The sequence below is a fragment of the Ostrea edulis genome, chromosome 1 (assembly GCF_947568905.1).
Source record: "Ostrea edulis chromosome 1, xbOstEdul1.1, whole genome shotgun sequence".
Classification (NCBI taxonomy): domain Eukaryota; kingdom Metazoa; phylum Mollusca; class Bivalvia; order Ostreida; family Ostreidae; genus Ostrea; species Ostrea edulis.
The window spans coordinates 68,329,088-68,341,485 of NC_079164.1; the positions used below are offsets into that span (position 1 = coordinate 68,329,088).

General features: G+C 36.2%; 1 protein-coding gene across 5 annotated transcripts in view; it reads left to right on the top strand.

The window, feature by feature from the left end:
* The window catches only part of LOC125645494 (serine-rich adhesin for platelets-like), a 275,270-nt gene that overhangs the window by 13,671 nt on the left and 249,201 nt on the right, over positions 1–12,398 (top strand). For all 5 annotated transcript variants that reach the window (XM_056158057.1, XM_056158061.1, XM_056158065.1 and 2 more), the window contains exons 3-6: positions 10,561–10,789; positions 10,959–11,087; positions 11,169–11,256; positions 11,428–11,561. In XM_056158057.1, the coding sequence (XP_056014032.1) occupies positions 10,561–10,789; positions 10,959–11,087; positions 11,169–11,256; positions 11,428–11,561 (580 nt within the window). The remainder of the gene's footprint in view (positions 1–10,560; positions 10,790–10,958; positions 11,088–11,168; positions 11,257–11,427; positions 11,562–12,398) is intronic.

Genomic DNA, 12,398 nt, shown 5'->3' on the forward strand with positions numbered 1-12,398 from the left:
ATAGTAGAAAGATGACGAACTGTGTCTTTCAAGAATGTACCAGAACATTTATTCTGACTATGAATACACTGTGAATTAGCCGATGTTAAGCTCTGGTTAGACATCCACTTTTAGTTACGTGTAGGCATTTTGGATTATTCTATAACTGGGACTCTATAACTGGGACTAGGATTTAGGAATTTCGTTGGAAATGAACAGCTGATTTGTGATTTGTTTTATATACAGATTCAGCTCGGCACGGACATTGTTTATTATTATACTTTCATGTTAAATACTCGAATCTGATTGGTTGAGACGCATTTGAGACAACATGATATTAGGTCATAAGATGCATCAACTGACAAAATTTGATGATCCTAGTCCTTATACTAAGCAAAATATCAAAGTTTTAACAAAACAAAATTTAAGGTCAACTTTGAAGTGACCTTGATATCACACCCTTTGCCCTAGGATAATGCCTTGGACAATTTTTTATATACAACCTATCCTTATCCTTAGGTATAAGTTTGGTAATTTTCTCGGGGTGAAAATTTTTATTATTATACTTTCATGTAAAATACTCGAATCTGATTGATCGGGAAACATTTGAAAAAATATATTGTTACCCTCTGAGAACAGAAAGCACGCGCTCCAGGGTGATAGTATCTAGCAACGCGTAACATTACTTGACAACGGGTGATATAAAAAATTATCACATGCGTCAAATTTATGCGCGTACGGTTCGCCGTGGATTGTTAGACGACGTCGTTTGAGCGTTTGTAACAAAAGTCCAAAAGTAGGTCACGGTGACCGACTTTTGGTCGACACACTGAAGACTCAAGATGCATCAACGGACAAGTCAAATAGTATTCAAATATAGCCGTCAAATTCCAAAAGAAGGCCACAGTGACCTACTTTTTGGTCAACACACTCCAAAGACTCAAGATGCATCAACTAACAAAGTTTGATAATTGAAGTCAAATAGTATCTGAAATATTCAGATTTAAACGTCAAATTCCAAAAGTACGTCACAGTGACCTACTTTTTGGTCGACATACTCTGAAGACTCAAGGCCCATCAACTGACAAAGTTTGATGATTGTACGTCAAATAGTATCGGAAATATTCAAATATAGCCGTCAAAATCCAAAAATAGGTGATGGTGACCTACTTTTTAGTCAACACACTCTGAAGACTCAACATGCATGTTGTAGAACATTTAGATAATCAGGTACTATTTGACTTAACATCATCAAACTTCGTTAATTGATGAATCTTGGTTAGTGGGAGTTTTTGCCTGTTCTACAATGTATCAGAAGAGCGATTCTAGGCCCATGGGCCTCTTGTATAAGATATCTCATAAACTTTATAAGATATCTTGTTCAATATACAAGATATCTTATAAAGTTTATGAGATATCTTATATAGTTTAAAATATCTTATATATTATATGAGATATATTATCAACTGTAAATCATATGAGACATCTTATAGAATTTATTAAATATCTGATTTAAAATAAAAGATATCTCATAGATTACATTAGATACTTTTATAAGGGAGTAGATATAAATATGGCGTGACATACATCCTGATAAGTAAGAATGCGCAAACACGCATACAAATATACATGAGCACACAGAGTGAAATACAAAGCAAGTACTATAGTACTACCATTTCTCATGATTTGATAAGAAAATAAAATCTTTGAATTCGGCATAAACAACACTGCGTACACAGTTTTAATTTTAGTGAACATAATATTCATGGACAGCACTTTACCACTTACCTTGTTAACTTATTGGAAGAACATCCATCAGTACTATCATGATGAACAAAATTTTAAAACAAAGGAATTTAAGTCAGCTACAGTACTAGCGATAAGCATGAAAGTAAAATGTACGAAATAGCTACAAAATTGGTACTTTTATAAAGTACGCATCAAATTGAACAGGTGGAGTAAGCAAATCTATGAATTGCAACTTCATAGATATGAAGCACTTTTCATGCATGAACTTGGCTTTTTAAAATAGAGCCGTTATTTTAAAAAGTGTTAATCACACACACAGTTATCTTTCTCTCTGTTATTGAATTTGGCGTGGAAGAGAGAGAGAGAGAGACGCGAGGACACTGTATATATGGTTGCATGAGTGAGAGAGAGAGAGAGAGAGATTGCATGAGGGTGATTGGAGGGCAGCGCGGGGATAGCTCTGACTTGTTGAAGAGTAGGCGTCTATGGAGGAATACTACAGTTTTGCGGGTATATCCATGTCATGTTTTGTGCACCCTCTCCTCTTGTAGGCCTGTCCTTTTATGCCACATTTATTAAATGTAAGATTAGACCTATTCTCTGCACACTTGAAACATGTCGAAGGTTTGAAAAGCTTTTTCGAATCGGAATAAGATGTGCTGGGATTTTGATAGGGGCGTCCATTAGCATCTGATTGTTAATTGAAGGTTACTAGAAAGCGCCACATGTCCCTTAGCTTTTACCCGCCAATTCAAAAGCCTCGTTCAGTTCGATCAAACCAGAAGAAATTGAAGAAGAATTTGGAGAAGGGGGAGGGGGATTAGAAGGGAGAACGAGAAGAAAGAGGAATATATGCTGGAGGGGGAGGAGAAAAGCAAAGTTGGGAGTGGGAGCTTGAGTGGCGACCATTCGTGCTCGGGTATAACCTAAAATTGGCGTGAGGTTGGACACGATTGGTCGCCCGACGACGATACGTGTGGCACAAATGGTCGCCGGCGACCAAACGTGCAGTACGAATGGTCGTCGGCGACCAAACGTGCAGTACGAATGGTCGTCGGCGACCAAATGTGCCGAAACGTCCAAACGTGCCGTAACATACCACATATTTGATTGCGCCCATGACAAAATGTCCTTATGGCATATTCAAGAGAACAGAGAAATAACGTCACAAAGATTTGACGTTACGTAGGCTTAGCGCCATACGTAAAGATGTATAACATGTATGTACACGCACATGATTCAAATCCACGTGACACTGTTAGATTTAATCATGCTTATAAGATATTTACGCTTTAAACCAAACTAAAAAGACAGTTTGGAAACAATAGGTTTGGATGGAATATTTATAGAATTTATTACATTTAAGAATCTGAATGTTCCGCGTCGGTTTCTTTCGGCAGCGGACAAAAATAAAACATACATGTAGGTAACAGCAGATATAGCAACTCCATGAAGGCTCATCTAAGATTTTGTTTATTTCTTTCAACAATTAATCATGAATGAGTCTGAGGTAAAAACAATTAATGATTTCCTATACAAAAGTTGAATCCATTTTCTAAAAAATCATGATCCGCCTCGGCTACGGCAATGTTTGCACTGTCAAGTCGATGTACCCTATCATAATTCATTATTTATTATACATAATTTACAGAGTAGTAAAAAGTCATGAAAAACTTGAATATTTTTGGGTTAGTGGATTCTGTATGAAAAATCTGTGCGACAGGTATTGCTATTTATAAATCAAAGAGAGATAATTCTTTGACAATAACCTAGTTGCTACGGTATTTCAAAGGAAAATGAAAGGTGAAGATAACAAACAGTGATCAATCTCATAAATCCCGTAAGCAATTAAATAGATAGTTGGGCAAACACGGGCCCTGGCCCCAAGCCCATAAACTGAGAATAGACTTAAGTCTATATTTCAAATCCAGCTAACTTTGACAATAATTTCCATCAACAAATAAAATTTTCAATATATGTTTGCATGATTTTAATTTATAAACCTGCAGATTTTCAAACATCTGCTCTAGATAAATCCTCAGATATAAGTAATCAATAGTTTAACTTAAGTCTATTCTCAGTTTATGGTCTTGGGGCCTGGAAACTGATCTGTGTTAATTCAACCAAATATGAAAAGATCACTTGCTATTCACATGTTTATTAAAAAATTATTGGGGACCGGTTAATATTTATTTGGGGGGGGGGGGGGGGGGGGGGGGGGGGGGACCGGTGCATTCCATATTTCCATTTTTTTTTTAAAAAAAAACCTATGTCCTATCTTCTAAAAATACAAAAAAAAATGTTGCTGTCCTAAATCAGATGTGTAATTAAAATGTGTTTGGTCTATCTAATAAATAAAGATGTATGATTAAACAAATTTTTACTTCATTTTAAAAAATCTCCTGAGTTCTTCAAAATCATCGCTTAAAATTTGTCTCTCCTGTTATATATCAGTTGAGGGATTCAAGCTCCTGAGATACTTTTGTTTACTTTGTCATGTTTGTTTGGTAATTTTTCTAAAAAAGTTACAAATCTCATTATTTTCATTTTATTTTTGAATTGTGGTTTAAAGTGCTACATTTTGCATATTTAATTACTGTTTTACTGAATTGTTGTCTCATGTACTTGGATTTTTCACATCTCAGTATTCTCTATGAAAGGTGAAGATAACGAACAGTGATAAATAGCATAACTCCGATAAGCAGTAAAAAATAGATAGTTGGGCAAACACAGGCCCCAGGATATACCAGGGTGGATTCAGGTATCTAGGAGTAAGCATTCCCTGTCGACTAGTCACACCCGCCGTAAGCCCTATATCTTGATCAGGAAAATGAAGTTATCCATAGTCAAAATCAATGTGCCAAGAACGGCCTTTAGACCTATGTCTAGCTCTCAGAGTAGTAGCAGTGAGGGTTATTTAACGTGAACACGTCTGCCGCGACACGGGATCTTCGCTCTTAAGGTCTAATCCAAAAGACTCGTGATTGTCACGTCTAAAATGCCGAGCGTTTGGTGAAGGTACAATCACTACATATATTTAAAACGTAGGTTTATAGTGGTCAAGGCATGAACTGGACTCGAGCTCAAGATTACGAAGCCCGTGGAGATCCAGGTTAGAATAGGTCCTCAGTACCCCTTGCTTGTCGTAAGAGGCGACTAAATGGGGCGGTCCTTCGGATGAGACCGCAGAAACCGAGGTCCCATTGTCACAGCAGGTGTGGCACGATAAAGATCCCTCCCTGCTCAATGGTCATAAGCGCCGAGCATAGGCCTAAATTTTGCAGCCCTTCACCGGCAGTGGTGACGTCTCCATATGGGTGAAATATTCTCGAGAGAGACGTTGAATAATATTCAATCAATCAATCGATTACGAAGCGAACGCTCTACCATTGGGCTACCGCGGCAGGTTATAGTCCTTGTAAATATTCTTTTAAGTAGTGTAGGAATCGCCATGAGTAATACGGTTTTTCTGTTGACCTTAGCTTTTTAGTCCCCTACCGACGAAGTCGAGGGGATTTTAGGTTTGCGCCCCCCCCCCCCCCCCCCGTCTGTCCGTCAGTCCAGTTTTCCGCACTTTTTTCTCTGTTCTTGCTGATATTTATTTGGTATTTGGTATGTCGCTTTGCCATAACAAGTTACAGATCAAGTTCGAATTTCGTCTCGGTCCGTTGATTTTTCACTTAGTTATGGGCCTCTGACTTAGAAAAATAACATGAATTATCAGTTTTCCAGACTTTATTTGGTTGTGCTTACAGATATTCATTTGGTATTTGGTATGTCGCTTTGCCATAACAAGTTACAGATCAAGTTTGAATTTCGTCTCGGTCCTTTGATTTTTAGTCCCCTACCGACGAAGTCGAAGGGGACTTTAGGTTTGCGCTCCGTCCGTCTGTCTGTATGTCTGTCCGTCAGTCCTGCAAATCAGTTTTCCGGACTTTGTTTTGTCATGCTTGTAGATATTCATTTGATATTTGGTACATTGCTTTGCCATAACAAGTTACAGATCAAGGTTTAGTGTCGTCTTGGTCCGTTGATTTTTCACTAAGTTATGGCCTTTGGACTTGGAAAAATAGCATGAATTATTAGTTTTCCGGACTTTTTTTTATGTTCTTACAGATACTCATTTGATAATTGGCACATTGCTTTGCTATATCAAGTTACAGATCAAGTTCGAGTTTCGTCTCGGTCCATTGATTTTTAGCTCTTCTGAGCCGAAGGCTCAAAGAGCTAATCATATGGCCATACCCCTTGACCAATTTTTGTCAAATTTGTCACAGGGTATCCTTGGCCCAAGGGCTTTCATTTGTACTAAAACTAGGGTTGTGTCCCTTTAACAAGGGGAGATAATTAGGAAAATGCAAACAAAAGTAGTGGTTGCTAAAAAATCTTCTTCTCAAGAACCACCAGACAAATTATCACCAAACTTATGCCTAAGAATAAGGATAGGTTGTAGATTAAACATTGTCCAAGGCATCATCCTAGTGCAAAGGGTGATATCAAGGTCACTTCAAAGTTGACCTTAAATTTTGTTTTGTTAATACTTTGATATTTTGCTTAGTATAAGGACTAGGATCATCAAATGTTGTCAGTTGATGCATCTTATGACCTAATATCATGTTGTCTCAAAGGTAGGTCATGGTGACCTACTTTTTGAATTTCGCAGGTAATTATTATTAAATGGATTTTGATGCATATCTTGGACACTTTTGAGCCTATGATCATCAAAAGTTGTCAGTTGATGGATCATGTGACCTTAAACCGAGTCATGTGAAAAGTATATCACCATGACCTACTTTCAGAATTTTTTGGCTAATCGTTTATGAATACATTTTAGGTTGTTATTTCAGATACCGAGAGGTTTAGAATCATGAAACCTTGTAAGTTGCTGCGTCTAGACGCCTCAAACATATTTATAAAAAAAGTAAGTCACAGTGACCTACTTTTTGAATTTTGCAGACATTCAAATTTCACATTTTCAATTTTAATGCATATTTTGGACACTATGAAAGCTAGGATCATCAAACTTTGTCATTTGATGCATGTTGAGTCTTCAGAGTGTGTTGACTAAAACGGAGGTCACCATGACCTATTTTTGGATTTTGACGGCTATATTTGAATATTTCAGATACTATTTGACTTACAATCATCAAACTTTTTCAGTTGATGGGTCTTGAGTTTTCAGAGTGTGTCGACCAAAAAAACTGTGACCTACTTTTGGAATTTGACGTTTATATCTGAATATTTCAGATACTATTGACTTCAATTATCAAACTTTGTTAGTTGATGCATCTTGAGTCTTTGGAGTGTGTCAACCAAAAAGTAGGTCACTATGGCCTTCTTTTGGAATTTGACGGCTATATTTGAATACTATTTGACTTGTCAATTGATGCATCTTGAGTCTTCAGTGTGTCGACCAAAAGTAGGTCACCGTGACGTACTTTTGGACACTTACATTTAAATGTTCAGGTACTATTTGACTTAACATCATCAAACTTTGTCAGTTGAAGCATCTTAAGTCCTCGGCGTGTGCAGACTATAAATTAGGTCACCTTGATCTACTTTTTTTAACTTCAAAGCTATACCTAAATCAAATGCTAAGAGGCCTAGAATCATGAACCTGTTTCAGTTGATGTATCTTGAGTCCTCGGAGTGTGTCAATTAAGAAGTAGGTCACTGTGATATACTTTTTGAATTTCATGGCCATATTTAGATATTTCAGATACTAAGTGGCTTAGATCCATCAAACTTATTAAGTTGATGCATCTTGGCTTCTCAGAGTGTGTCAGCTAAAAGATAGGTCACTGTGACCTACTTTTGCTCTTTGTTTTGCAAATCTATACATCTTTCAAACTAAAAACCCAAGGATCATCAAACCTTGTTAGTAGATGAATCTCAGGACCCCAGGATAATATGATCCAAAAGTAGGTCAGGATGGACCCCCTTCTTATATATTTTTTCAGTTTGTCAAATTGTTCAAATTGTTTTAGATGCTACCTTATGAATTGTTAAGCCTAGGATCATTAAACTTTGTCTGTTGATGTATCTCAAGGCCTAATAGTGTATCACACAAACAGTATGTCACAATGATGTAATCCGTGAATTTACAGCTATTTTGTATAAGATAGATAAATCTTCTGTTCAATTTCAAAGTTGGTAAGGATACTTATAAAATCTATTAGCATTGATGTTCCCCTCCTTTCAAAAAATGATGATCAATCCTCTGTATATAGTAAATGTAATTGCATTAAAAATCGGACAAAATACAATGCGATCCCCTTTTCTAATTGTATGCATAGTAAATTTGGTATTTAGCACCCAACCGTCTCTATGTCCCTTGAAAAAATTCATGTAGGATAGAAATATGTACTACCCAGATATGCACGTAGGTTAAGTAACTTCATTTTGTAATTATTTTGATTGCCTAATCTAATAGTGTACTGTATGATATCCCCTTCATACGCTATCATGTGATAGGTCTTTAAAACCTTGTTAATTGATGAATCTTGGTTAGTGAGAATTTTCGCCTGTTCTACAATGTATCAGAAGAGCGATTCTAGGCCCATGGGCCTCTTGTTCATTAAGTTATGGCCCTTGGACTTAGAAAAATAGCATGCATTATTAGTTTTCCGGACTTTTTTTTATGTGCTTACAGATATTCATTTGATATTTGGTATATTGTTTTGCCATAAAAAGTTACAGATCAAGTTCAAATTTCGTCTCGGTCCGTTGATTTTTCACTTAGTTATGGCCCTTAGACTTAGAAAAATAGCATGAATTATCAGTTGCCAGACTTTATTTGGTTGTGCTTGCAGATATTCATTTGATATTTGGTACATTGCTTTGCTATAACACGTTACAGATCAAGTTCGAGTTTCGTCTCGGTCCATTGATTTTTCATTAAGTTATGGCCCTTGGAACATGGATTATCAGTTTTCTGGACTTTTTTTAAAATTTGCTTGCAGATATTCATTTGATATTCAGTACATCATGATGATTGCTTTGCCATTACAAGTTACATATCAATTTTTACAGATCAATTTTGTACCTGAATAGTAGTTGATTTCCAATCATTCCTATCTTGGTTTCCCAATCTTCCTTTTTACCATAACATTGGTCTCATAAAGAACTTTGAATATTGATGCAGTCCAATAATTTTTGCCTCCGATAGGGGATTATGTATTGCTATGCATTACTCTCAGAATGCTTGTTCACTTAGTAATGGCCCTTGGACTTAGAAAAATAGCATGAATTATCAATTTTCCGGAATTGTTTTTTTGGTCGTACTTGCAGATATTCATTTGATATTTAGTACATTGCTTTGCCATAACAAGTTACAGATCAAGTTCGAATTTGGTCTCGGTCCGTTGATTTTTCCCTTAGTGATGGCCCTTTGACTTAGAAAAATAGCATGAATTATCAGTTTTCCGGACTTTTTTTGGTTGTGCTTGCAGATATTCATTTGATATTTGGTACATTGCTTTGTCATAACAAGTTACAGATCATGTTTGAATTTCATCTTGGTCCGTTGATTGTCCATTAAGTCATTGCTCTTGGACGCAGAAAAATAGCATGAATTGTTAGTTTACATCCAAGTTTCTTATCTCTGTAAATAAGTATTAAGAACACTACACTCAGTAAAACTTCTAGCATAGTAATACTACACTATAGATAAATTATTCATGATCATCTACATGTCACATTTTATTGACTTGGTTAAAGACCTAAACCTAATTATAAATTTGTCTTTTTTCTTGGTCTAGTCTCTACTCGAATAGTAGTTGATTGTCAACCATTCCTATCCTGGTCCCTTTTACCATAACCTACATATTAAATGAACGTTGAATATTGTTGTGGTACAGTAATGTTTGCAACCGGTAGGGGACTGTGTATTGCCATGCAATACTCTCAGAATACTTGTTGATGTAGGGACAATATAAATTGATGATTAGCACAAGTTGCCTAATGTGCAGAAAATGTGTTATGATCCTTGTCGAAGATCATTTTGCCAAAGAAAGGGTAAATGGTTAAAACAGTAAGAGCAATATCTGTTGTTCACAATTCTAAGTGTAAGGAAGTTCATGATAGGAATAAATGATTCACTTAGGTACAGTATCAACATCTTGCAATTCTTGTCGTATGACCGTTAAGGCCAGAACCCTAATATACAATCAATCTTTCATGAACATATCAAGGTAATGTACAACGATCAATCTGATCAATCGATACAAAATGAACAGAAGGGCAAACACGGACCCCTGGACATGTCAGAGGTAGAAGCACAGAACTGACAGGTGGGTAGGGCTCCAGACAGCACGTCGATACTTAGTCATAAACCAGGAAAGGACATGGTGAAAGTCTCTAGCAATGCACTTACATTTTTTGCGCCCATCGCTTTTCTTCAATCCCCAAACACGAAAAAACTCTTATTTTCCAAATCTGTTTGAGGTCTGAGTATTCTGGATAATTTTAATTTTCTGGCGTCTACTTGAAGAGCCTTCCTGGTCAATTTCAAATTCTGGAGGTCAAAATCCATTTCATAGCTCCTATTTCCAAACACATCTTATGCCTGGATTAAAAGAAAGCCATTACGCATCATCATATATATTTTTACAAACAGAAGTAAATACAGGAATTCCGTTTTGTATGGATTACACCGAGTCGCAAGGAAATTCAAGCAAAAGCACTGAACAAATAACTTAAAAAGAAATCGACTATGAATTCTGAAAATCGGATTCCCTCATTTATTGGCTCTCGTTCTCATTTAGATATAAATATGTTACCATTACTTTGTCTCGTTTGAAGGCGATATATGAATAATTACATATATTTCAGTCTGTTACCTTAGCTTCAAGCTGTCGTGCATCAACAGCAACCATATCATATGTATCTTCCTGTCCGAAAAACAAAGAGGAGTGGGAAAAGGCGTCCAGATTGAAGAATTGTGAAAGCATAGCAGTCATTCAGAATTGCACAGCTCCTGTAAATTTTAAATATCACTGTTTGATGAACCATTGGCGAAACACAACATTGGAAGTCTGTGCACCAATATTCTACATACAAGGTAAAATCTCTCTCTCTCTCTCTCTCTCTCTCTCTCTCTCTCTCTGTTAAACGATTTGCTTTACGATGAATTATTATATTATTTGTTAAGTATCAGTTGTTTTTAGTTCGTGATCACAGGGTGTTTTACACAATGATTTGTACTGCTTAGTGATTAACATTCATTTAAGGTTATTGTGCCGAGTACAACACCCGCGTTAAAGAAGTGGTGGAAAACTACAACGAAGGATTTGAATGTCTGACGTTCCCTGAATCTCAAAGATGTCCGGCAAGATACGCGTCAAATGAGGCCTACAAATGTAATTCTAAATCAATATGGTACTGAGAGGAAGATAGAAATTATTATAACTTTTCATGTTATTTTCATTTTCTTTCCTTAGATCAGGCGTGCTATATTTACAACCATGAACGAACCACAACAACATCAAGAGCAGTAACTAATGTAATATATATTACTGAAGCAGCAAGGTAATACAAATTTCGATTATGTTTGAATTATCACATTTATCGTATACCGAGTATGTAATGAAGCTCTGTAGTTATTTATAAAATAAATTTTCATATAATTGAGAGAGAGAGAGAGAGAGAGAGAGAGAGAGAGAGAGAGAATTCACATTAAGAAATCTAAATGTGTTACAGGTCTGAAGAGAACGGTGTGATTTGCCTTGAGTTCATAATCATAGTGTGCCTATTGCTGCTTCTCTTTTTAATTACCCTGGTACTTGTTTTGGTCAAGTACAGGAGACAAATTTCGGACAAACTCTTCCCTGAAGGTAAGTCACTAGTGTAATGAATAGTCATATATATATCACATATACCTTTGTATGTCTAAATCTTAAAGGGGAAGACAACCCAAAAGATTTTTACATGATAAATGATAGGATTAATCACATGATAAAGATTTGTCATAGTATTGTGTTGATATACGACCTAGATAAGCTTCAGAACTAATTTGAAAATGTTGAAAATTGAAATTCCCGTTATCTATAGAAGCTGCCATGATGTGGAGCTCTTTTGTATTCAAGACCACAAAAATTAATACTTTTGACGCCACACCATCTGTTCCGGTTTTGATGATCAAAGATGTGCATGTGATATGGTAGATTTTACGAATAAATAGGTTGATGCCTTCCTGTAAAGCAGTTAATTACACTAATGCGAAGGGGAGATGTGAAAAAAGTATTTTTTTCTCGAAGTAATCTGAAAAGAAAATACTATATAAACTGTGGAACCATCATTTGCGTAATGACAAGTTGAAGTTCGAGACAGTTGTATGAAGAAACGTTTACCGTCTGCCTGGTCTGTGACTCGACTGAACGTCTTCTTTTCTTAATTTCTTCTTGCGAAAGAACGGGCTCAAATCTATACGACTCCAAACTTAACTTTCGTCACTTGCCATGTTTACAGTGCTACTGATGAAATAAACCGGAACAGACGGTGTGAGGTCATGAATTAAACATCAATGGCCGCTTTCTTAGCGACGGGTAATTTAGAATACATGATAGATTAATATTGATTTAATTGTTAAGCAAGGATTTTTGTTGTTAAAGACTGTCATTTACGGTGTCAGTAAGTAATACTTTATTCATACTTTCCATTTAACAAGCAAG